General features: G+C 40.1%; 3 protein-coding genes across 4 annotated transcripts in view; 2 read left to right on the top strand and 1 right to left on the bottom strand.

Moving 5' to 3' along the window:
• tmed4 (transmembrane p24 trafficking protein 4) overlaps nucleotides 1-6,986 on the bottom strand; it is a 56,781-nt gene extending 49,795 nt beyond the window's left edge. Inside the window, exons 1-5 of one of the 2 annotated variants that reach the window (XM_018700174.2) lie at nucleotides 6,784-6,986; nucleotides 5,145-5,245; nucleotides 4,935-5,060; nucleotides 3,215-3,361; nucleotides 1,975-3,089 (exon numbers count right to left, since the gene is read on the bottom strand). In XM_018700174.2, the coding sequence (XP_018555690.1) occupies nucleotides 2,940-3,089; nucleotides 3,215-3,361; nucleotides 4,935-5,060; nucleotides 5,145-5,245; nucleotides 6,784-6,922 (663 nt within the window). In that variant the 5' untranslated portion in view covers nucleotides 6,923-6,986 and the 3' untranslated portion in view covers nucleotides 1,975-2,939. Of the gene's footprint in view, nucleotides 1-1,974; nucleotides 3,090-3,214; nucleotides 3,362-4,934; nucleotides 5,061-5,144; nucleotides 5,246-6,783 lie in introns of those variants that run through there. The other variant, XM_051071020.1, reaches the window with a different exon arrangement.
• Nucleotides 1-18,791, top strand: part of ikbkg (inhibitor of nuclear factor kappa B kinase regulatory subunit gamma) — a 61,838-nt gene extending 43,047 nt beyond the window's left edge. The window contains 10 exon segments of the mRNA XM_051071019.1: nucleotides 13,791-13,838; nucleotides 15,060-15,162; nucleotides 15,245-15,360; nucleotides 15,481-15,520; nucleotides 15,522-15,634; nucleotides 16,129-16,201; nucleotides 16,292-16,426; nucleotides 17,573-17,709; nucleotides 17,862-17,938; nucleotides 18,192-18,791. Of these exon segments, the coding sequence (XP_050926976.1) occupies nucleotides 13,791-13,838; nucleotides 15,060-15,162; nucleotides 15,245-15,360; nucleotides 15,481-15,520; nucleotides 15,522-15,634; nucleotides 16,129-16,201; nucleotides 16,292-16,426; nucleotides 17,573-17,709; nucleotides 17,862-17,938; nucleotides 18,192-18,382 (1,033 nt within the window). The 3' untranslated portion in view covers nucleotides 18,383-18,791.
• A 1,180-nt stretch (nucleotides 18,792-19,971) lies between these two features.
• sephs3 (selenophosphate synthetase 3) lies at nucleotides 19,972-25,435 on the top strand. Its single transcript, XM_018700171.2, has 8 exons — nucleotides 19,972-20,363; nucleotides 21,079-21,182; nucleotides 21,887-21,994; nucleotides 22,143-22,297; nucleotides 23,298-23,388; nucleotides 23,508-23,607; nucleotides 23,876-24,088; nucleotides 24,276-25,435. Exons 1-8 carry the CDS (start codon nucleotides 20,087-20,089, stop codon nucleotides 24,524-24,526), a joined length of 1,299 nt encoding a protein of 432 aa, XP_018555687.1. The 5' UTR covers nucleotides 19,972-20,086; the 3' UTR covers nucleotides 24,527-25,435.
• The last annotated feature ends 538 nt before the right edge of the window (nucleotides 25,436-25,973 follow it).

Genomic DNA, 25,973 nt, shown 5'->3' with positions numbered 1-25,973 from the left:
AGTTAGGATTGCAAAGTTCTTGCATAATTTTAAAGTGTATTTGCCTAATCACCGTCACTTTTTTGTGTGCCCCTTCTTGCTCTTTCAAGCACTAAAAAGTGGCATTCGCTACAGAACTAGTTAAACCGTTTTTTAAAAGTAGTGTGTTACTAACCTTTAGTGCTCTGACTTCCTCTTCGTGGAAATCTCTCCTTCAAGATTACTGGATACACCACAGAGGTACAACCACTGAAAACATGATGACAAATGGAAAATGATTTCTCATGAGTTATGAGATGTGTTTGGAATTGTTGTGCTGGTGTGATATTTTCTACCTTTCCAACCCAACATGTGACAGTGCTGAAATGTACTTGACTGTGTAGTGTTCAGAGATCAGGAGTACCAGACAGTACAATGTACGTTTTTGTTGTACAGATGAAACAAAGACTTGATTTAATAAATCATTTATCCCTTTATAATGACACATAGTATTGTGCGTTTGATATTGTTTCGTACGGTGTGCCAAACATGTCAAATCTCTATTCTTGATATTAACAAATTCAAGAGTAAACCTGAGGAACCTGTTTTGTTTTTGTGTAACAGTGTTGTGTTTGTGCTATGATGTGGTACATTGTTGGAGATGAGAGCGTTGCACCCTAACCTATGCAAAGTGGTGATCTTGTTTCAACATGTTCTCAAGTAGATTTTTACACTGCAGCTGTGATGGTGTCGCAGTGGTTTCTTCAAAGATGTCACATGGTTAGTGTGTTTTCCTGTCTCCATGAGAAGTACGATCATTGTCAATGACTTTTAAAAAAAAAAAAAAAAAAAAAAAAAAAAAGCTCAGTCAACTTGTGGTTAAATGTGGTTGCTGTCCAAACAAGGCCTTTGAGCATTGTTCAGTTTGGAATCTGGCTCTGAGGGAAGCCAAGCAATAAATTTTACTGTTAAAAGATCAGCCTTTTGCTGTGTATTTCTTCTAATTAAAAGATAACTGTCATATTTTTGAACCTGAGTCTTTTCATTTGATGCATTTGGTGCAGTATTGAGCAAGAACAGTGTACCCAGCAACCACTAACAGCTGCTGCAGTGTAATCCAATAGGGCTACTGTCCGTATTAAAATACGTACAAGTGTTTTTGCTGCTGAGAGGCTCAGATTATTCCAAGTGTCTTGACAACATTATGGACAGGACTGCAAAGATAGAGCTTCTTTAGTTAAGAGTGAGACCCTTTTTTAAACCAGAAACATCACTGTACAAACAGGTGGCTGGAATACAGCAGCCTCTATCTGTTGGTTTGTTTTTGTCTGGTACTTTTACCTATGTAAAGGATCGAAATACTTCTTCCACCACACACAGGTTCAAATATACCAGAGTTATCCTTTAAGAGAAAGTGGCACAGAGAAGATCTGAGTCAGTGGTTCGGCCAAAGTTTCTTTATTAAGCACATGGAGGTGGCATCCAGAACACAGTAAAAAATTGGAAACTTTAAGAGTGTTACTTAAACAACTTTAAAAAGAATTTAGTCCCCTAACATATTGCATCTCAGAATTGGACTTAAATCGAAATTTTGCATGTAAAAAAATCAACTTTGTTAAAACTGGAACCCACTGACTCATTATGTTTCTTTTCTAATGACAAGTTCTTCCTCATTAGGAATCTAAATTAGCAGAAGTTGCAAAAGTATTAAAATGCTGTCCAGCATTATTAACAGAAATAGCTCATAAAAAATTACAACACGTTACTAAAGCTCAGCATTAAAACACAGGCTACAGCTGCTCAATAAAATAGGTTCTGATGAAAACAATAACAAAAACACAAAAACCTGGTAACACAACTAAAACAAACTCCAAGACCTGAAAGATCATTCAATCCATGTAAAAGGCATTAGAAAGTGGACAGGACAGTCAGTAAGCTATACCTGTTATTTACAACATACAGAGGAATCCTGTTATTCATAGACAAGTATCACAAACTCTATCTACAGACCCCAGCTCTGGTAAAATATACAGGAAACTGGACTCTAGCTAGAAACTATACATAGTCAGTAGAAGGATGGATGGTAACAATTCATTCTGACGCCCCATTTCACAGTTATAAGCAGCATATAAACGGTAAATAAAAAATGGTTTACAACACACTATCATGTAGTTGTAATCAGTCAGTTTAAGTGTTTCCCTTTTAAAGATTATTTAACGGTTTATTTATCAGTTACTAATGCTTCATGGGAGGTTAGATACACTGATAAACACTTCAAATGTCCTCCATGATACTTACAACTATGTTACAGGGTGTTAGAAATCATTTCTTATGTACTTCTTATAAATGCCAAATACATGGGTTTAAGTAAAATGTTATTAAATGTACACATAAGGAATCATGGCCTGTGTGTGTGACCACTTGGTGAACACAGCTGAAAGCATATGTTCAGGAAGTTACAAAATCTGGAAATAAAACACACAAACAATGACAAACCATGGCCTAAATAAAATCAGGTGTCGATAAATTAATTTGTTATTACTTGTAACAGCTTTAACATTCTCATAGTTACACATCTACTGCAGCAGTCATTCACTCCTCTATGACCATAAAACCAATCTCAGTTCACTAATGTCTCTGCTTCTGGTTGTACAGGGAGATAGAAAAATGACGTGTCCAGTGTTGTCAAGAAAACATGATAAACACAACAAGGAAGGCAATTGGAATGGTGTGCTATTGTGTTGCTGCTAATGGAAAAATAACAACAGCTCAAAACATTTACAAGAAAAAAAACACATTGCCCAGGGTTGATAACAGCCTCTGTGAATTTGCTAGTATCGTTTATGGCTGATAATAAGACCACACGTCTCCTCCTGGATGTGTCTGTGGCTCTGTGGGTGGGCGTCTCTTTGTTCCGGTCAGTCAAGACTGTCTACTCATGTTATTGTTGTTTCCTGATGCTGCCATTGCTCAGGCAGACATTACACCAGTTTCTTGGCCTCAAAGAAGCTCTTGAGGTGCTTCATCTGCCAAATCCCGGTGACGATGAGGATGAGCGTCTGAGCGATGGACCACCAGAGAACGCGCTGGTTGGTGCTCTCGCTCGTCATGCGAAAGCGCTCCTCGCGATACTGTAAAACACATCACAGGATGAAGTCACTAGAGCTGTTTAACGGCCTAAGCAGTAACTTTAACTACTAAAAAAACGTAAAGATGTCATCTAAACATGACATGGTATACATGTATTTTTACTGACCCTCTGGTAGTTTTGCTCCTTCTGGATCTGTTCCACTTGGTCCAGAAGCTGTCGGACTCGCAGCTGCAGTTCGGTGAGTTTGTCTTTAGCTGCAATTTCAGGGTAGTTGTTGGTATGTTCTCCGACCTGAATATCCAGATGCACTCTCTGCAACATTGGGACACAGACTGTTTGAAATCCACATGCTTGTATTCTGTACAAGTGCAGAGCAAGTGCTTACATGAATAAGACTTGATATTTTGGACTGACAAACAGAATTGATCGATCAACACATCCATAATAAAATAAACTGTTTCAAATCATTCTTGGTGTCTCATGTAGAACTGCAGATTAGAGTGTCTGACTGGTGTGCAACATTAGACTGCATTTTAAGAAAACGGGAAATGAAAAATCGCATCGGAGCAAATGAGATGTCCAATATCAGGTGAAACTAATGAATGTACATTCAAGTTAACTCTAAATGAATATGATCAGACTAAGTTATGTCTGGTTTAAGATCAGGATCACAGCAATTCACAATAAAGAAAACAGACCTGTAAAGATAAAACTGTGTAATGCTCACTGCCACAGAGCAGCATTTAATGCAAGAAAAGCCAGAAACCAGCATCATGAACAAAGCAAAAGAGCTGCAGACCTGTAGTGAATTCTTAGCTCAGTTTGTATGAGTAATGTGATTTATCTCTGTATGATAAATGTTAAAACCTCACCTCACTTCAGAGAAGATCAGAGTACCTACGCCTAAGAGCTCTTGCAGATTGACTAAAACATTTGTAATTGCTTATAATAGTGAAAAAATAATGGTACTACGGGGAAATTATATAAGGCAACACTGGGGGAAAAAAGATATAAAAATGCCTGTGGAGTGGCTACAAGCCTGGTAAACTCAGTACTTCTATCAAGTCATTAACCTGTAGGGATTTTTGTTGCATAATCATTCTTATGCACAAATCCAAATTAACTGGAACTCACTCATTCTTGCTGGAGGGAGAGTAGCTCTGCACTGATGGACAATACCCACAAATTTTGTTATTGCTAATAATTAACACACTTGCACTTTATCTTTGTTGCACCTGGTAAGATGGGACAAATAACACTGTCATCATATTTACTGGGACATTAAATTCAATGAGTTGATGAAATTCCCAGCATTGCTTTCCCTAGTTTCAGCCTGAGCAAAGAGCTAATGAGCCAGAACAACTGGAAATACCAGAGTGAGCGTGAAGAGAGAACAAATCGCAAAAATGCAGTGCATTTAAAAGCACATATGTTCACTGTAGTATTTTGCAGATAATTGAAATCTCATGTCAATTCTTTTTTAGTCTTCAGTGCAACCTGGGCCAAAATGTGATAAAACTGACATGTACTACAAGTCTAACTACTACTAAGTCTCAGTTTCAGTCAAAGTGATTTTAACACTGCTTTAGTCTGAGACAGACTTAAGCCTAAAACTAACCTGACCAAGACCAAGTTAGCCTGGAGAGATAGGTTTCCACGGTAACTCCAATTGTCAGACTTAAACAGACTTACTGAAGTCTGAAGTCTGATTTAATAGGTGCTCCTATTCTATGAAACAGACCTCAGTGTGTACAAATGAACATGCTGTCAAAGTTCCAGTGTCAATACGTAGAACATGGGGTCAACACGGGTCATTATTAACCAACGATTGAAGGAAAATAACTAGTCAACCAGTTAAAAATCAAAACAGTAACTATGTTCATACCAGTTTTCCACCTGCAAACAGAGCCATCTTGGTGGAGTTGGAGTGCAGACAGATCTGATGTTCTCCAGGAGTGTGGGAGGTGAAGGTGAACCGTCCGTCTGACCCATACTGACGAGAGAGGATAATCTGGGAGAGTTGGAAGAGAAAAATCTTTAGACTCTATTTTGTATGGGTGTGTTTTATTTACATTATTACCTCCTCTATCCATACCTTTGTATCTGGATCCTTGATCTCGACATGCATCCCAAGTCCAGGAGTGGATGGGAGGAAGGAACTGGTCTGTTTGTCCCACAGCTGAGTCCTGTACTTTCCTGTCAAACAGGTAAATGAACACAGACACATGGCATCAGGTCATCCAGTAGCTATTCAAAGGACAGCACCAAGTTTGCATCATTACTAATACCAATAGAATTAAAATTATAATGACAATATTATTAGTTGAGACAGTAATACATAAAATGGGGGTATTCAACATCATATCACCTACAGTGCTAGAAATATAAAAACACATAAAATATGAAGTACATAAAGTAAATCAAATGCAATTAAACATACACAGATGAAAAAAGAATGAAGAAAATGGCAGGTTTCAGTTTTAGTAATGTTGAAGCCAACTTTTCCAAGCATTCATGTGTGAAGCTTATCACAATCAGCTCAATATCTTTACATGTTAGAAAATCTCTGCTTTAAAGTGGAACCTCACAGATAAATTATCCAGGCAGACATTGCAGACATATCTGTAGCTATATGTATATGTTGGTAACTAACTGTAGGTATATGGCAGGTAACTACTTTAGTACAGATATGCCAGTGGTAGGTCACACCAGTCCACCAGTGACAAAACATGTTCTATAACTACAAAATGAACCAATCAGAACATACTGTCTCACTTTATAACCTACATTAGCAGATTTTTTTGGCCACTTGGGGGCAGGAACAAGCTCTAATCACAGCACTGACTTTTTATCACCTTACGAGGATGATATTGAGAACTTTTTAACAAACAGTTGCTTATTGACACATCAAGCAGACACAGATTAATATTAGCATTCATCTGGATGTGTGTCTCTGGCTGGGGAATTGCAGAGTTGGTGATAGTTGTCTGACTGCTACAAGTGACACACAAGTCAGAAATTGTTAAAGATGAATGACAGCAGTATTCAGTGTTTGCATAAAAAAATAAAATGGATGTGATACAATGTTTGAAACTGGTAGCACCATCATATACAGAATTCTAGATGACCTCTGACTATTTTCTGTTTATAGCCCTTGTTCAGATGCATGTAATGGTGGGAGTTATCTTTGACTGTATTGCGAAGGTTAAAGACAAACAGAATGCTCAATGTAGGAGGTGCTGATTCATATTTAGTTTCAGGTGGAAAATACTGCCTATTTACTGTGAGGTGTGAATCTCATTTTGCGAGTTCCTGATATCTACTATCATCGACAAGGAAACAGCTGTCGTGAAGGAAAGGTAAGTTAACGATAAAACTTTTTTTCAATGCACTTTTGATCACAGTCTCATTAAATGCAATGGCATAAATCAATCACTTAATTTGTGCGCCTTATGGTATTTATTACAATTATTAATCTGCATGTAAAGTTCAGGTGTAATGCTATCGCTCACCGAGAAAATCTCTGCGAAGTAAAACATTAACCAACCGTCACAAAAACTACAGAACATTTCAGTGTTTTGCATCTTAGGACTTGTAAGCAGCCTGAATACTATGAACTCGACGCCTTTCTGTCGGTACAACTGTCACATTCAGTGCAGCATATTTGCTGGAGCCAGCTGTTAGCATGCATTGCTAGTTAGCTGTGTCCAGGTAACGACCCCACAGCAGCTTACCAATAACCATGGTCTCATCTGGAATTTCCTCAATGAAGCATTTTTTCTCCGTCTCTCCTATGTGGAAATAGAGTGCGTGACTTGGATAAATCCAAGCTAATATTAAAAGAAGTCCAGCAGCAGGAGTAGAGAGCATCATGTAGCCTCTTTCACTTTGCGCACATCAGCACAGGAAGCTCCGTTGCTGCGGCTAACTGACGTCACCTCCCAATGCGAAAGAAGGAAGGGGGATTTCCTGATACTTTAGGATAATTTTCCCCTCAGTTTAGCGTTTCAGGCGACACTCACTCCCAGATTGGATACTCCCCACGTTAATCAAGAAGACACATCAGTTTATGACAGCCACTGTGATGAAAAAATCTTGTTAAGTAATCATAATGAGAAACTTCCTCATCTCAAAATAATGACTCATTATTATTTAAAAAACTTAATTTAAAAAAATTAGTGTCTCAAAGTAGTGACTAGCATTTAAAGATAATGAGAAACTTTGTGACTTGGTAGTACTAAGTCATTATTTTGAGTAAGTTTCTCATCATAATGACTTGGTACAGTCTTTTTTTTTTTTTTTCAAATCACAGTAGTAGAAATGGACTTCCATAGAAGATTGGATCAGTGATTGGATTGAAAAAATATTAACTTACAGTCAACATTCAAGCTTTTTGAGGAGCTTTTAACTACACCCCATGTTCTCTGTTTGCTCAGCATTGTTTTCACTGATCAAAAATCAAATGAGAAAAATCTTCAGCAAACTCTAGATTAATATTGTATTATGTATGCTGGAGGGCTTGGATTTAGGATCAGAGAATTGAGTTGATATTTTAAAATAATCTATGACAAACATGTTGTTCAGCCTGACAACCAAACCTAAAAGGAGAATTCTACAATGCCATCCCTAAATATCAGGATCTGAGTATTCTTGAGCAATTGTGAAAATGATTTCTTAGACATGTTGTTTACAGAGTATATTTGGTCTAACAAAGTGGATAATGGTTATATCTGCAGGCTGGGAGGAAGTTCTGCCTGAGATACTAAACTCGGGGTAAAATCGATCTATGCATTTCCTGAGCTAACAACAGTCGTCTCGGTTTTGACAGCTAACCTCATCCCATCCTAAAATCTTTCAGAGTTTTGGGATAGCGTAATGAAATTTAGCTATCCCGGGATATATACAGTTCGCTGAGGTAGATCCGAGTTTATGTCAATCAACGAGTATCTCAGATTAGCCTTCTACTGTTTTGCTGAATTATCCGAACTAGCTAGCTCTGAAGCTAAATCGCTATCTAGCATTAGTCAGCTCTCCAACGTTGGATAAATAACGTTGTGCAGGTTGTATGTGACTGACAGCTTGGGTGCCTCTTATTGTGGACAACAAAACTGAAAAAGAAGAAGGGGTAAGAGGAGTCTCGTACCTGTAATGTTGTAACGTTAGCTGTCAAATTAATTTATAATGTGTACTGAGGACAGATTTGTAACGTTAGCTGTATTAACGAGTTTGTCATGTTCTTTTTATTCTATGACCGTTTTGACACTGACGAGCTCTGGTTTACTTTTGTTTATGCTGTAAACACAAATGTAAAACAAGGCTTGTGTCTCAGTCGAGCTCTTTGCCTCATGGTACTGGGGATGACGTAATGTTTTCCTCCCCTACACAGTTACCTGTATGAAGGTTTACAGCATAAAGAAGAGTACTGACACCTCACCAGTGTGTCATTAGACAAAGCCTATCAGCAGGTCAGACGGCCTCCTCAGGCATAATAGGGATGAGGATTTTGACGAGGATTAAATTGAAAGTGAAAGTTGGTGTCTCAGGCCGCCTAACGGGATGAGGCGTGCTACGCCATGTGTCTGAATGTAATGATAAATGCAGGCATTGATATTTATGCAGTAAGTTTTTTAATGTCAATAACAATGAATGTAGATAACACTGTGCATGTGTTTGTACAGGGATGGTGCAGCCCCAACCCGATGGCCCAATGCAGTGGGACATGTCAGGAGAGGAGAGTGGAGGGGCCCTCAGGGTCCCACCAGAGCTGGCTGCCAATGAAGTGGTGACCAGGTTACTGGGTGATAACCAGCAGCTTAGAGGTAGGACATATTGGCATATTTTACAGAATTAAAGCAATATCCACTCAACTCAACGCACAGTCACCGGCATGTGATGCTAGAGCTTGGCATTATTGATGGTATCAAACAGGATATTTACAATGATGGTGCGGGGTGGTATTAACAGTTCATTCAAAAGATCGTTTTATGAAAGTATAATGAGAAAATAATGTGCATAATGTGGGCAGTGCAAATGTAGAGGTATTCATTGTTTATTAGCTCCTCTGCCCAATGCACTGTACTATTTACCTCTAAACACACACTCACACCAATGGAAGCAAGCTACCATGTAAAACTGTCAGTGGCAGCAACTTGGGCTCAGTGTATTGCTCAAGTTTGATATATGGACACAAAAAACTTCTAAACATGCTAACTGAACAACCTGTTCCAGCTCCTGATGCTGATGCTTACAAGCCTATGTAACTATTGTTAAATTGCTGTCACTGGAGCCACAAGTGGAAGTTATGTACAATCTATGCAAAAAATGTAGCGCAAATGCAGTGAGCACAAGTGGAGGAGAATCAAGAACTCAGCAGGCTGCTCTAGTAATGTCAGTCACACAGCAGTATCTCTCTAAAGTTTAAAATTGGCCATAAGAAGCTATTTTGAGCCATTCTGTGTCAAATCAGACAGAATCCAGGGAAGTGTTTGCAGCCTCAGATTTTGTTCGCAGTTTGTCTGTACAGTGTTTCAGTCCCTGAAACTAAAACCTGTAAAATATCATAATATTTGTTCAATTCCAGTGTTTACACTTTACCTGGTAAGCCATGTTTGAGCTTTAATGTCTTGAAACATATTATTCCCAACCTCATTAAAGATGGAAGACAAACATGTTCTCAGTATGACTGAACCATTAAAAGTTTGTACTGCATGCCTGTTCATTGAAGTTCCCATAAGGAAAAAAGTGCAAAGTTCCTAAATGAAAGTGATAATGAAGGGAGGAATTATTTTGTACCTGTATGATATCAGTCATTATTTTTTCTTCAAATACAATGCAAGATGCATTCTTTACTATCAGGGCCTCATTATAGAAGAATGATGGGTGATTTATGTACTAGAAATTACATGTAATGAAAACAATGATCCATTAAACGTATAACTTTAACATCAGGACTAATTTGAGTATATGCTTGATGTTTTCTTGATTTGACTGTGTGGACATGTTTCAATATGCTTACTAGTACAAATTCCATATATAGCTTTCTAACATGCACACTGTAAAATTACACTTATAAACACATCCAAGCTTTTATGTGAAAACACATTTAGATTCTCCCACTGGAGACTGAGAGGGCCATTTAGGATTCCACCTGTTCCTCCTTATACCAGAGGTTTTACCAAAATATTTCACTTATTTGCAATATCCAGGACCTTAACAGAGACACACCTCTGACCTCTGACCTCACACCTCTCATACTGAAAACATGTCTATCCGTTATTCTATGACACAGTTCTTCAGTAATCATGGCGATACTGTGGAAAAACGTGTAATCCTGAAATGGATGTTTTTCTTGCTGTAGGTAAAGTCTGGTTTCTTATCACAGCATTGGTTTAAACAGTGGCCTGCCTGTATTTCATTTTACTTGTTGTTGAAGCTGTTTCTATGTGTCAGACATATCAATCTCCTAACTTTCCCTTTACCTTCACCTTTCTGTGCTCCAGAGGCCTTGCGGCGGAGCAACCTCGCCTTGCGTCAGCGCTGTGAGGAGATGGAGGGATGGCAACGAAGGACAAGAGAGGAAAGAGAATTTCTCAGCTCTCGTTTCCAGGAGGCCAGGGCCCTGGTGGAGAGGCTGGCTCAGGAGAACCACTCCTTAAAGGGTCTGGTGAATGGACCTGCCTCCTCCTCTAACCACTGCTGCAGCTCCAGCCAAACCGAAGACCAGCAGGGACGCCCTGTGAGGAATGGCCCGCTTGATGGACCGCAGGTTAGCTAACCGAGGTTCACATATCCATCCATCATTCCATCCATCCATTCACACATCCTCTTGCTTATATTTACACATTGTAAGATTATTTTACATTGTGCTATGTTAGTTACACTATTACATAGCTCTCACTGTTATTTTATAATTCTGTGTTGGCATGTATATGCAGAGATTACAGTATATATTATTTCACCTTTTTGTTTTTACAAATTGAGTTTGTTTTGTGCTCATATTCCATTTACACACAGAGTCCTATTGCTCCTATGATACTTACTGTCATTTTGCCACATTTGTAAGTGCATATCAGATGTGTGGCAACATGCAAATGTAGCTCACAAGCCAATCATATTTAAACATTTACAAATAGAGATAACCTGTAGACACAAATTTGTGTAACAGCCAGTGTCCACCATCATGGCTGCAGGTTCCATCTGAGGATGTTCTTCAGATGGAAGAAGGCTGTGGAGATTTTTGACTTCAGCAACAAAGGATGTAATAAATCCTGCATTAGAATTTCATCTGCTGAACAGTGGACATTGAAGCCACTTATTTCTGTTGTCTTTCAGACTCTAGATCAGAGGGAGAGGAAGAGAGTTGAGGAGACAGATCAACACACGCAGACCACACCTCCTCGCAGCCTGGTACGATGCCTGACTCTGTTTTTGGTTTTAGTTTTGATGTAGTTGTGTATTTTTCATCTAACAGGTCTGTCTGTGTGTCTAGGGTGATGCAAGTGTGCATAGCTCCTTGAGCAGCACCCTCCCCACTCCCCCCACCTCTTTATCAGAGGTACTGGGGGAGCTAATGGGCAGGGAAAATGGCCAGGTGAGACTGCTCACTGCATCCTGATTCCACCAATCAGATCCCTGAGACTTACCTAAATTAGTCTTCACCCCACCTTATCTGTCATCGCATTCAGGCAGGTCAAAAGTCCTGACTTCCTGTTCGGAAAAATGATACTGGACAGCCTGACAACTCAGATTTTTATTCAAAACCTAACACTCATCACTATGCAGCATTTAAAAATCTAAAGTGATAAACTTTACACTGGTAGCATTATGGGAAACTGTGTTCTACATTTGGCAATGTAAATCATGAGGTTGTCCATGATTTTTCGTTTGACTTCGAGCAGGAACACTGGATTAAATGGTGGTTGGGCACCGAAAATTTCTTTGCTTCTTACTGTGGATGGAGCACAGTATACACAGATGGTAGCACTGTTAACACCCACCAATTTATCCCTCCTTACAATTCCTCTCTGCTTCTATAAACCTATGTGTTACCTTACATCTTGGTGTATTTCTACTTTTTTGCTCGACGTCTGTCCTCCAGCCCAGGGTGAATGCGGCCTGTCACTGTTCCCTTCCCTCCCGTCATCTCGTCTCTGCATCTGTTCATCTCTGGTCCTTTCACTTTGACATCTTTCTCCACAGCCCGTGGAAGGTGCTAACGAATTCCTTCAGTTGCTCAAGAGCCATAAAGAAAAACTGGAGGAAGGGATGAGAGAGCTGAGGAGGAAGAATGAAGAGCTGGAGAGGGACAGAGACGAGGGAGAGAAAGAGAGAGAGCGGATGCGTCGCTGCATTGACCAGCTACGAGCCAAATTGGCCCAGGCACAGGTGACACCATGACCCCAGCATGTAGAAGTTCTACCCTAGGAACCAGTGCAGTACTGCAGTACTAAGCTAACCAAGCTAGCTTTCCATTTCGAATTGAAGTGGTACCCCAGTAGTTATTGGACCTGTGCCTTATTTGTTGTTGATAGGGATCAACATTTTTGGAATCTGTGCAGTATTGAGCAAGAAGGGCAGGGTAGGCAGGTTACACTGTTCTTGCTCAATAATGCACAGATTCCAAAGATTTTTTATTTCTATCAGTCATTTACACCCAAGAACATGGGAAATTGAGGCCAAGGTTCAAAGGTCCAGAGTTACCCTTTAAGTGTAAATGAATGATTACTATATGCAGCCATAATGTTGAGGGACTCACAAGAGACACACTAAAAAAAGTGGTTAAAGTTGAAGCAGCAAAGACCCAACATATCCTGACTTTCAGTGCCTAGTATGGGTAAAACTACAAAAAAACCTGTAAAAACTGGATCCCACATTTCCCAAAATGCAGGTAATACCATCTTTTCATTAAAACTTCCCCATTTGATGTGTCCATGTCTGTCAGACTCAAAAATAGAAAATAGAACATTAAATGAAAGGCTAAATGCTGCCATAAGTAGAGAAGAGAGAGAACTGGTGAATGAGGCTTACTTAAAAATGAATATGTTTGTACAAGTGCTTCTTGTTCTATTGTATGTTCAGTAGTGCACAACATAATCAAATCAGACAGAGCTAGTGAAAATATCAGTTATATTAATAGTAACATATCAACATAATAGATTTGAAATTAAAATGAGAATAATTTTCCCTGATGTGTGTGTCTTAGAATAGACTGCATTTTATGATTGAGTAATATGAAATTGTTCTAGAGAACTAATTTCCCAGCTCCACTTGCTTTCATGGCTATCATTTCGTACATCTTGTCTGTCACATTCAACTGCTTGTGAATGACGTCTCTATGACCAATAGAAACGTTGTGATTATGGACAGGTACAAGAATCTGCTAATTTATCTGTGATCTAAAAAACTTGCATGAATGTTTTCACAGGCAAGCAATGTTACTGAGGAGGTTGTTCAACATCGCTCCGAGGCACAGCACTCTTCTGACTGGTATGACGCATTTTCCTTTCTAATGAAAAATACTTCTGTGCATTATTTGAAACTAACAGCACTAAACTCACTTCTGTGTTTAACTAGTTGTCATTAGCAGCTTTTGGACGGAGTGCTGTTTGATAAACAACTATATGATGTATCCACAGACAGTTCTTCTGTGAGGCATAAGGAAGGAAACTTGCATGCTTTTTTATTCCTCACTTTTGAGATGTCCTCCTCCTCCTCTTCCCTCTCCTCCTCTTGCCTTTTCCAGCTCTAGCCTGGCTAAACTCACAGAGCAGCTTCAGGCCACACAGGGCAGGTGAGCCCACAGCTCTGTGTGGCTTTCTCTTTCTTCTTGTGTGCATGTCTGCTGTCTATACTTCCATCTCTTCCTCTAACTTTTTAACTCATTTTGTTTGCTGTATGTAGGTTTTATAGTTTTATAAGAGTATACTTGTTCAGCCTGCACAGTATAGGTATACTATGTATGTGTCACCATGCAGGTTAAGCAGGTGCTGGATGACCTGTGGTTTGTCTTATCACTGACTCTTGAACACAGGCTGAAAAATGTGTTCATGTTAAAGTGGCAAAGTGAGTTCAGCAGTATGACATCATATGATATTTATGTAGATAAAAATGTGAGCTTAAAATGGAAAAGTGGCTGTTGTATGAAAACCAAAAGAACAGACCGGCCATTTGTCATTAGAAGATATAAAGGGCTGGATAGAAACCAGAGGATCTGCAACCTCTCTAATTACAGTTGTTGGAGAGATGAACATTATATTTTATTTGAATGTAAGAATATAAGCATAATGAGATATAGAGATAGTATTTGCCAAAGTATTACCTAAACCACTCGTCTATGTTTAAATTCATTTTGTTATCATAATCAGATAAGACAAAGGTTATATATAAACTTTTTGAAGGATGCTCTTTATTTCTTTTACTTTAGCCATGCTGTGCCATCATTTTGTTGTTATTGTCTGTACTGTTTGTGCTCCATACCATTTGATCATGGTCCTGAGTCACAGTAAATCTATCTGAGTCTGAAAAACTTTAACAGTGATATGATTAAAACAGACAGCTCTGTTCACCCACTGTCATTCAATTTACATTCGACAACTGAGCTACTCACAAGACACACAGAGTACAGTTTTTTGTACACAGAACCATCTTTGTTCAAGTATAAATTTACAGACAAATTAAATAGATAACAAATTATTTCTTTTGTGTGGCAAAGTCATAGAATCAGCTGGTTTATTTTAACATGTGGTGCTGTGTAAGCCACTACCATGGCCAGTAGTGAAAAGTAAACAGAAAATGAAGCACTTAAAATTAACTCCATGACAAACTACCACATCATAAACCTACCACTGTAATCAAATAAATGCAAATTATAAATCATTCAGATTTAATTTACTGCAGTAATACATACTGTATGTGTGTACTGTATATATACAGTATACTGTGTATATATACAGCTTAAAACCTGTGTCAGTGCTAGGGTTACCTGACAGTAATGAATCTGTTGTTCCTGTAGGTATCGGGAGCTGGAGGAGAAGCTTGATTACCTGCAGAAGAGTTCAGCTCAGCGGGACAGAACTGAAGCTCTGCTCAAACAGAAGGACAAGGACTGTGCTCAGGTATGAAAATGATGGCACTGTAACAAGCAGTCTTAAAATACCAAGTTAGTTCAATACCTTATAACATTTTGTATATTTGCAGATGGCCAAGGACTGTGAGGCTCTGAAGGCTCAGGCAACTTCCCTCCTAGGAGAACTGAACGAGAGACAGAGCTGCTTAGAGAAAAGCGAGCATGAACGCAAAATATTGGAGGAAAAGTAAGGTGTCACTTCACTTCAACATAAGTATATACAGTATATATTTATGCATATGTCCATGTCCAACTGTGGGCGCGCATGTGTGCTAATGTACATGTCTTTCTCTTCACTCGTGTGTAGGCTGTGCAGTAAGCTGAAGGCCCTGCAGGCAGCAGAGCGGAGAGCTGGAGCAACAGAAGAAGCAGCATAATGTGGCAATGGACAAGCTGCTGCTGCAGACCCAGAGCCTGGAGCAGGCCCTGAAGACAGAGAGACATGTCGTCACAGAGGAGAAGTGGGTTCCACATGCACATTACCACATAGACAGCAGTGTCCCAACTAGTTATTATATTTCTGTAGTGTTATAAACTTTTGAAAGATTTAGGTTTCCGGTCAGCAGATTTTCTGTAAACAAGAGAAATGAGAAAAAATATAACAAATTACTAATAATGTGTCATATAAAAACTCTAGAACATCATGGATTTTCATTTGGGCAGAAGTCGTCATACTGTCATGTGATAACATTTGGTTTAGAAAAAAGTACAAACCCCTGTTCAGAACCATGTTGGATCATCATGGACTGAGCCACTGAATTCCCAAAGATATATTTTTTTTATCTTGTGTGCACAAGATGTTAACTTGTTCAGCAAAGATAATTTTATCATGTTAATTATATTATATTTGATCAAATCAGCACTTCTGTATTAATGCAGTTCACTTGTAATTCATAAATAAAACACCTGAAATTTAGTGTTTTATGCTGAATGGTAAAACTCCCTTTTTTCACAGGAAAAAACTGACACAACTGCAGCATGCCTACACGTGTCTCTTCAGAGACTATGACTCGAAACTGAAGAGTGAGGTAAAAATACATTTTAACATCTATTTACCCTCATTTGCTATTTCACTTACGGATGCATATCCTAACATTCGCGTGTTTTGTGTGTTCCAGGGAGGAGATCTGTGTGGCCGACTAGAGGAGGCAGAGCGAGCGCTGGCCCTGAAACAGGATCTGATTGATAAGCTGAAGGAAGAGGTGGAGCAACAGAAAGGCTCACTGGAGACCGTTCCTGTCCTCACTGCCCAGGTACAATCACACAGAGAGGCCAGAAGCCAGTAACAAAGTGATTTATAATTCCAGCCTCTGTACTCAACCTGTCAAATGAGCCCCATCTGAGCCAGATCCATAGTCAGTGACTTTATAGTTGATTTGTTTCTGTCTGAGTGAAGTATCACGTTACTCTTCAAACACACTTCAGGACACACACCACATGTTCACATCACTGTTCATAGTTCAGTTCAGTGAAGTCAGGGCAGGGCTTCTTCATATCAGCTGTAATTGTGTTGTAAGTCCGCAGGTTTGAAGTGTTACATTCAGTTCAATGTTAAAGTAGACCGATGTAAGCGCTGCTTATAAGGTTAATACCTCAATAGCCACCTTTCAGCTTTCAGATTTACAGCATGGTTGTTTTGTAGCCTGCATATACACTAGGCTCATTTTTAAAACAGAGAAGGAATTGTGCTCACACTGACATTTCCAGGTCATTTTGGTAGAGACCTCTGTCCACAGTGAAACACCAGAACAACATTAGAATGGCTCAGTGTCTTCCTCTGCTCCTCCTTTTAATTTGACCAGCAACAAAACTGCATTACAGCCAACATCTGACACCAAACTCACAATTTAGTTGCTTTCCTTTACATACTTTTCTGTTTTTGTTGTCAAGTATGAAATAATGATTTCACTGCATTTCATAAATGCTACCTGCAGCTGCTGTGTTGCAGTGCTGATAAAAATAATTATTTTATGAAACAGTGTAAACAAGAAGCTGGACAGTGGCTAGACTTATGGGTCAGGTTATGTAAGAAAGGCAAGAGTTCTTACAACATAGTGTCTAGCCACCTCAGAAATGAAAAATGTTTATTGCTGTTCCAGACAGCCACATTCAAGGGCTGAGTAAAAAGCTGATTGACATCAAGAGGTTATTGTTTTAATATTTTCAGCACACATTTTCAGATGTCCTTGAACACATTCAAAATGTTGCACCCGTTTGTTCAAATGAAAAATGACAAATAGTTGTGGAGTTAGTTAGTTTTTGGAAATTATTGGACAACAAATATTGGTCATCAGTCACATACACATTTTAACATGTTTATATAATACGGATACATTGAAATGAAACAAAATGGCTGTTAAATCTCTCTTTGTCTCTCATTATCTGTGTGCTTTGTTCAGGCTGAGATCTACAAGGCAGATTTCCTAGCAGAGCGAGAAGCAAGAGAGAAATTGAACCAGAAGAAGGAAGAGCTGCAGGATCAACTGAATCAGGCCATGGCTGAGATAGAGAGGATCAAACAGGACGCTGCATCACGGTAAAATTAAAGACACATCATCATGACTGACACATTCATATCTGAAGTCAGAGCTGTATTTACATTTGTTCTCTGCATGTATCAGAAATATTGATGAAGGCATTTGTTAAAGTGTGATGAAGCATTAAAGTTGACTCCGTTCACATCTGTAGGGCACGTATGGAGCAGATGAAGATGAGACACATGGAAGACTTTCCACCACGGGCCCCACTTATTCCCCCTCCACAAGGTACATTACAACCAACACACACACACTACTGTACACATTCAAAATAACATGCACATAGATTTGAAGGAATAATTTCTTTATGAAGTCTGTCATCTATGAATTAAAGTCAGTTTTTTCTAGATGTTATTGATGTGTCAACTCTGGGGGACAACATACAGTTTTAAGTAATATGCATCAATAGACTGCTGACAAGTGGATGTATTTTCTTCTCTTGTTTCTGGTAAGAAATTGTTTTCTTTCTCCTTTACCTTAGGTGTGTTCCCCAGTCCAGCTTTTAACACGGTGCCCCCTGCCTCTTCATTCCGCAATCAGGGTTTGGTACCAGTTGGTGACCAAGGGGCAGCTGGAACTGAGGAGCTCCCTGATTTATGTTGTCCTAAGTGCCAGTACCAGGCTCCAGATATGGACACACTGCAGATACATGTCATGGACTGTATACAGTAACATGAGCATAGTTCAGCATGCCATGACAACAACAACACACATGCAGATATATATGTATACAGTATACTTACGTTTTTAACATTCAGCGTGTCTGCTGCCAGCTGTGGGCACAGCCTAGAAAAACATGTTTGGTAGTTGCACCTTACTCTCTCTGCCATGCAAACACATACCAATATGAGTACATACCGTGAATCTTATAATTTTTAAAGTTGAATATGTTGAAATCAAGACAAGTGGCAATCAGATGACATGAACAAGTGAAAAGAACTGACAGCAAGATAATCAGCATGGTATTTCCTAGACCTACTCCATGTTTCTGCAGTAGCTTTTCCATTCCGCACCCCATCCCTTTCTCCTCATCCTTTTTGTCTCCCTGCACCTGTTCTTTTATTTGCCCCCCCCCACCCCCCACCCCCACCCCCACCACACACACAATACTGATGCACAAGCCCATCAGTATTTGTACATGATCCCTTCTTGCCTCAGTTCCATTTCTAGTTTCTCTTTGCTCCAGTGGTGCATTGACAATGAGGAGGCTACCACAAACTGGGTACAAAGCATGTATACTCATCATCCATGTTGCACACATCAGTAATCATTGGGCCTAAAAACACTTGAGATGGGTAATTATCCCCACAAAGGAGAAAACAAATGGTAATGTGAATAACCTAGTGAGCTTTAAATAATAAAGAATATTTAAATATGTTTTGGTCATAAATGTTGCCTGTCTACATTACCTCAAAACATGTATTATTATGTATTAGAGATGGATTTACTCTTATTGAAAAAGTAGCCATTCTCTGTGTTCTGTGCCTGTGTATACCTTTGATTGCACCACTGCTTTATCTCTGATGATAGACCTAACCTGTACCCCAGCACAGCCCTCTCTGTGCCCTTTACTCTGTCTTACCTTTACCTGTGACACCTAGCTATTCATCTCTCTGAATGTAGGCACATCGAAGTTCCTTCACAGTTTGTGTGAATATCGTCTGTAATGATAGATCATTCGGTGCAAATAGTATTGTTTTGAAACTGAACTGTTGAAGATTTATGGAATAAATCAGTTATTCATTATCGCTTTGTGTGTGTTGTGTCTCGTGTCTGCCCTGAGAGAAGCACGTGAGGAAATAAACCATTTACGACGATTCAGGGAAAGCCATAATTGTTTTCCTTGAATTATTTTTTTGTCACGACTGAAGTATTGAATGTAGATACAATGTAACAGCGTGCTTTAGGTTCTCACTCATTATTTCCGGAGCATTCCGGAGCAAATCATTTATATGGATACACGTTACATCGGAACTGATAACGACACAGTACAAAAGCCCTGTGGTGCGTCAAGTGGGACAGTCAGACAAAGAGGGACCAATCGAATACGCCTTCAAAATAAGACGTGTATTCCTACACTTCTGGCGACTATGCTTTTGGCGTGAGTTAAAATTGCTTTTCTTTAATGTAGTATTAAATTTAATCCAATGCTCAAGTCATCTGGTATAAACATTTAGGTGATAATCTATGAATCTCGTATCCCAAGGTTTTTTACGGTGAAAGTTCCGACAGGAAGTCGTATTGGTTTTATGCTGGTTAACTTGACACCAGTCTCTTACGCAGCGCTCGGCGGACACACGCTCCATTCATCCTTGCGTCTTTATTTACCGGTGTGCCCGACTGGCGTTGCGTGTTTGAAGTGGTCTCCGGGCAGGCATGTCAGGCTCAACTTCCCCGCCTCCCTCGGCAGAGGCTGTGCGGACCGAGGGGTGTTTTCCCCCGGGATACAAGCCTTTCAAACCTGAGGAGCACGGCCTCGAGCGCGGGTTCCGTCTCACAGCCTTCTCGGACCTGAAGGGATGAGGCTGCAAGGTCCCGCAGGAGGCTCTGCTCAAACTCCTGGCGGGACTGGAGGCGGACCGGGCTGACGAGACAGGGAAGGCCGGAGACCAAACATCGGAGTTCGGCCAGCAGTTGCCTGGCCCTCGACTCGGTAAGGAACACATTTGGCGTTAGCAGAGCTAGCACTCATGTTGTGTATATCTTGTCAGAGACCCTGGTCGTTCATGTCAGTTAGCTAGCAGAACTGTTGCTAATCATGCTAGCTTCGGTTTACTCACATTGCAGCTCATATGACAGATGGACAGCTGTGGGGGAATAAAAACAATTTATTTTTAAAAGCCCCAAGCGGACGATTTTTTTTCAACTTTTAACATACAATCGTAAATTATCACCAAGCTGTATCGCAAATTCATATAAAAGATAGTAGCTAGCTCAAGAAGACACAAGTTCCGTGAGTTATCGAATTACCGAACTGTAGGTATGATTCAGCAGAAATAAATTTGATGCTTTGAGCAAAGTTCATCTCTTGGTAAAATATTTCTTCTAGTTAAGAAGTTTCGCAATCTCGACATGAAGCACTGCGCGTAGTTTTATCTCTTTAGAGGTGTAGCAATCTCCACGATGTAGAAAGTATTGTATGTAGTAACGCTGACTGACCACAAACACAGAAACCTTAGTACTGTTCACACAGTAGTGCAGTCTCATATAACGGTACTGCAATAACTACTACCTTTTATTAACCAACGTACTGATAAAGTTGTATTCCCACTCCAACAAAAACTGAACATCTTAAGTTAATCTTTATTGCAAGGCTACTGAATTGCATCACCATATGTCTTTCCCTCCTCACTGTGATGTGTTTCCAGGTGTAGGAATGGACTGCTGTGTGATTCCCCTGAGACATGGAGGACTCTCACTGGTCCAGACCACAGACTTCTTCTACCCTCTAGTGGAGGATCCCTACATGATGGTGAGTTAGTGGCAGGTGTTTCCCTCCATGACGCGTGGCACCCTGTTGCCACTGCTCACTGGGAAACTATCCAGGATGTACCGCTGTCCAAACCCAGAATTATCTGTAGGTTTGTGGTGACCTACTCATCCACTTACTGTGGGGAAAAAAAAACAGACAGTCACACATGCCAGACACTATTCATGTAAATGTAATATTGCACTTGTTCACTGTTACATTCATAAAACAGTTTGACATCACTGATTGACCTGACAGCAAAGGTCAGTATCTGTTATTAACATCACACAATTTTTCAATTGCCTTACAATGTACCTTCATTTTTGGTTTAAAATGGTTTCAAAATTTCACCTCAAGACATAAACAGGAAACACACCTCTGTTTTTCTTTGTTAAATTCTACATTTTGAATGAAAATACTTCAGTGAGTGGATGGCACACAGGCTTTAGACTCACACCTCTTTTGTTTGGTTATTTGCTCATTGTTCTCTGTTGTAATAGAGATAATAGTCCAAGGGGAGAGACAGCCACTCAGAAGCTGAATGTCATTCAGGAGCATACAGTAAAATTGGATTTCAGCCTGAATCTCCTAATCAAGTAACAACAATAGTGTCAAAACTCTTCATTTTTGTTATTTATTTGCCTATTTTGAGTAGCTTTTGTTTTTGTCTCTCTGTCTCTCTCTCTCTCTCTCTCTCTGTCTCTCAGGGCAGGATAGCATGTGCTAACGTCCTTAGTGATCTCTACGCCATGGGCATCACAGAGTGTGATAACATGCTGATGCTGCTCAGTGTCAGCCAGAAGATGAATGACAAGGTATGTGTGTCCATGGGTGCTTTTATTTCTTGACGCCACTTTTGTGTATCCTCTACTAATCTTTAATTTGCCGATGTTAATTTCTCTGAGGTGAACTGAGGACTCGTGTCATGATTCAGTATTGTCTGTATGTGCACGTATAACACAGGACCGTGAGCGTGTGATGCCGCTGATGATTCAAGGTTTTCGAGATGCAGCAGAGGAGGGAGGGACTTCTGTGACAGGTGGCCAGACTGTGATCAACCCCTGGATCATCGTAGGAGGAGTAGCATCAGTCGTCTGCCAGCCTAATGAGTTCATCATGTGAGTCTGTTAAAACTGTTGCTGTTGCTCTGCATCTTTGCCAACTGCACTTTTTCACTGTGGATTAAATAATATTCACTGAGAGAACTTCCTTCCTTAAACACTCTTGCACGTTCTAAATCTTTGATTTTTTTTTTTTCATGGTATTTTGTGATGAGGCATTTAAAGTCAAAGTTTTTGTCTGCCTACCCAGCCCCCACATAGTTCAACTTCGGTTAGAGATTTCTTAGATTTCCCAGAATGCATTTCATTAGCCCCTAACAGAATGTACTTGACCTTGTTAATTTCAGCCCGACCTCTCAAATGTGAGCATTTGCTGCCATCCTCTTGCCATGTGATAGTAAACCAAATATCTTTGGAGTTAACCTCTAGGAGGTTATAACAGACATTTTTCAAATCATTTTCTAACATTTCTGACATTTTATACATGATATTTATGATAAATGATTAATGAAGAAAATAATTTTAAAGATTAACAGTGAAAATAATTGTTACATGTAACCTTAATAACCCTAATACTTAAATAATTGCATGGGTTTTTCAATTGACAGTTTTTCTGTGTATTTCATTTTGATTTCAGCACTTTAATTTTCACAGTTTAATATGTTTTTCCTTGTCCAGTTTCTACCTGCTGTGCCATTTCCCCAGCCTACTAATACACAGACACCAAACCAAATACAGAAATAACTGTGTAAATTATGATAACAGTGATGTATGAAACTGTAACATCCCCGGTTCTGCTCCGGATCTCTGCTGCACATCATTCCCCTCTCACTGCATTTCCTGTCTGTGTCTGACTATCACTATCTAATTAAGGCAAAATGACAAAAAAAAAATCTTATTGCAGTAACAGGGCTGTTACAAGGCTCTGCATCTTTGTTGGATTGGCTTAACTGCATATGTAATTAGCTCCTTAATATGAAAACTTTCAAATCACCAGATTTGGAGATTCATGGTTTCCACTGAACTTCACTGATAGATGTATTTCTTCTTTTTCCAGGCCGGATGGTGCTGTACCAGGTGATGTCTTGGTCCTGACTAAACCTCTGGGGACGCAGGTGGCTGTGAACGCTCACCAGTGGCTCGATCAGGTCAGCCATTCAACTCTGCTCACATGAACATCAAATGGAGAGTTGTCATTATATACTGACGTTTTCCTCCCCCTGTTATCTGTACTTCCCTGTCCCTGTTTCTGTGTCTGTCTCACCAGCCTGAAAGGTGGAACAAGATCAAGCTAGTTGTCACCAAAGAGGAAGTTAAAGAGGCCTATCAGGAAGCCATGTTCTCCATGGCAACACTAAACCGCACAGGTACACTACAATGTGGTTATGTCATCATTTTCATTTACAGCTGAGAGACTGTACACGGACTGGTTCTATGTGGTTCCGCACCAATGATCTGAACTTACTCTCAGCCTCACATTCTTTAAATTTAGTCCTTTGGAAAAATAAATGGCAGCTTGAATGAACATGAATTGGCCTGTGTCTACTCTTTAGGTTTGCTCCACATGAAGACTTTGTGTGTGTTCAGTTATAAAGTTAGTCTGTTGTGGCTCATATTGATGTTTTTTGTCTCCAGCGGCAGGCCTAATGCACAAGTTCCAGGCCCACGCTGCAACAGACGTGACGGGTTTCGGATTGTTAGGGCACGCCAACAACCTGGCAGCACAGCAACGAAACGAGGTGGCCTTTGTCATCCACAACCTCCCAATCATAGCCAAGATGACTGCCATCAGTAAAGCCTGTGGAAACCTGTTCAACCTGGTTCAGGGCACGTCAGCAGAGACCTCTGGTATGAACACTGAGATTAATGTTGTCTCTGTATCTTTGAACGATCACACTATGTAAACATTCAGGGTAGTCTGCCAACAAAGTTGATTTGATTTTTATGATATGAGTGTTTGAAACTAATGTCATCATTTTAGGATTAAAATCTAAATATATGACCTAAAATTCCTTCTTCCTCTCCCTCCCCCCAGGTGGGCTGTTGGTGTGTCTGCCCAGAGAGCAGGCAGCCAAGTTTTGTTCAGAGATGAAGAGCCAGAGCTCCGGAGCTGGAGGTCAGGGTGCGGCGGGCGGAGCATGGATCATCGGAATCGTAGAGAAAGGTGACCGCCGCGCTCGCATCATCGATAAGCCCCGCATCATTGAGGTTCCACCACGAGGAAGCCAGGCAGCGAATCAGGACAACAGCTCCACCAGCCCTGCCCCCAGCCCCAATTTGTCATAGACACTGCTGCTCCTCTGACACTGGTCCAGTGTGTGTGTGTGTGTGTGTGTGTGTGTGTGTGTGTGTGTGTGTGTGTGTGTGTGTGTGTGTGTGTGTGTGTGTGTGGTGATGTTGCTGTTCATCTCATCCCCCTTTTCAGTCAAAGCGCTGAGAGCACAGACCAAAATCACTGTCATCTTTTCCAGTGGGAGAAGAAATGGACAGCATACACTATTATTTATCCATCTATGGAAGGAGCTGCTGAAAAAGGCGAATCTCTCACCAGTTTGGAATGCAATGTAAATTCAGGGTAGTACTACCCCACCCAACTCCTTTTTATTTAGATCTGCACTCCTTGCCTTTCTTTCCCCCCTGTCTTAATCTGTGTACTTCATTGACTTTATATAATTTATTTGAATGCAAAAAAAGTCTATGGAAAAATTCTAGAGAGAAAACATTCCACATCAGTCTTGCCAAACTCAGCAAATACTGAAATTGAGTGTGTGTGTGAGTATTTTATCATCCAACTGGGGTGTTTTGCTGTTAGGAGGTGGAGCAGAGATTTTTCTTGACTTTTTTGTTTTTGGAAGTGGATGATGTTAATGTCTCATGTTGGTGAATGTATCATGTGGAAAAGAAAGATTTCATCGGCCCTGGCACCTGGCTCTGTCCACCCAAAGGAAGGTTTGAGCAGCTTCCTTTGGACCGGCTGGGCGGTGTTCAGAATGTCCTGTCAGCTGATTGGCTGTCCAGCATGGAGTCCCTCCCACCCTTCCTTTTTATGAAGCTCCGCCTCTTAAACCTCGGCCAACGGGGCCAGGTGGAGTGGATGTTTGCCTTTGGATTGGGGTCGGACTTAGCCTGTTGGCAGTCTAAAGCTGTGTTTGTAGATTTCCTTTTCACAATCAATAAAACCATCATCAACTCAGACTGAAATACTGTTTGGGAGTTATGTGACTACAGTGTGAACAAACTTCCACTGTTGCCCAGGAAAATCTTTTTTTTTTACAGCAGACATAGTAAGTTGTCCTGTGTATTGAATAACATTAATGTTTCTATGGAAGAAACCAGTGAGGAAACATCATGGACCTGGACCTGCAACAACTTAAAATAACTGAGTGGAGCATTGATGTTATTTATTACACCTGTGTTTTTCCATCATGCCACGTCAGTTCATTTGCATATGTTTCCAATGAAAAGGGTCTGTAGGAAAATAGTTTCTACATTCCCACATGTTTCAGCTCGCTAATAACTACCAAGAGCAAGTTTCCATAAAATAAAATAAGTGTTTAAAATGCAAATCAGTGAACAGGACACCCCAGAATTGTTAGCAACAGAAATCCTGTCTGTTAGTGTTTTGAAAATACTGAACACCCTGGACAGCTCCTCAGTGCTTGGCAGTGCTGGGACCAACAGTTAACATCAATTCAATACTTAAGAGGAGTAGTACTCAGTCTGTAAAAGCTTG

The sequence above is a fragment of the Lates calcarifer genome, linkage group LG6, assembly GCF_001640805.2.
Source record: "Lates calcarifer isolate ASB-BC8 linkage group LG6, TLL_Latcal_v3, whole genome shotgun sequence".
Lineage (NCBI taxonomy): Eukaryota > Metazoa > Chordata > Actinopteri > Centropomidae > Lates > Lates calcarifer.
Note: the sequence above shows the minus strand (reverse complement) of the source record. Positions and strands in the feature narration are given on the sequence as shown.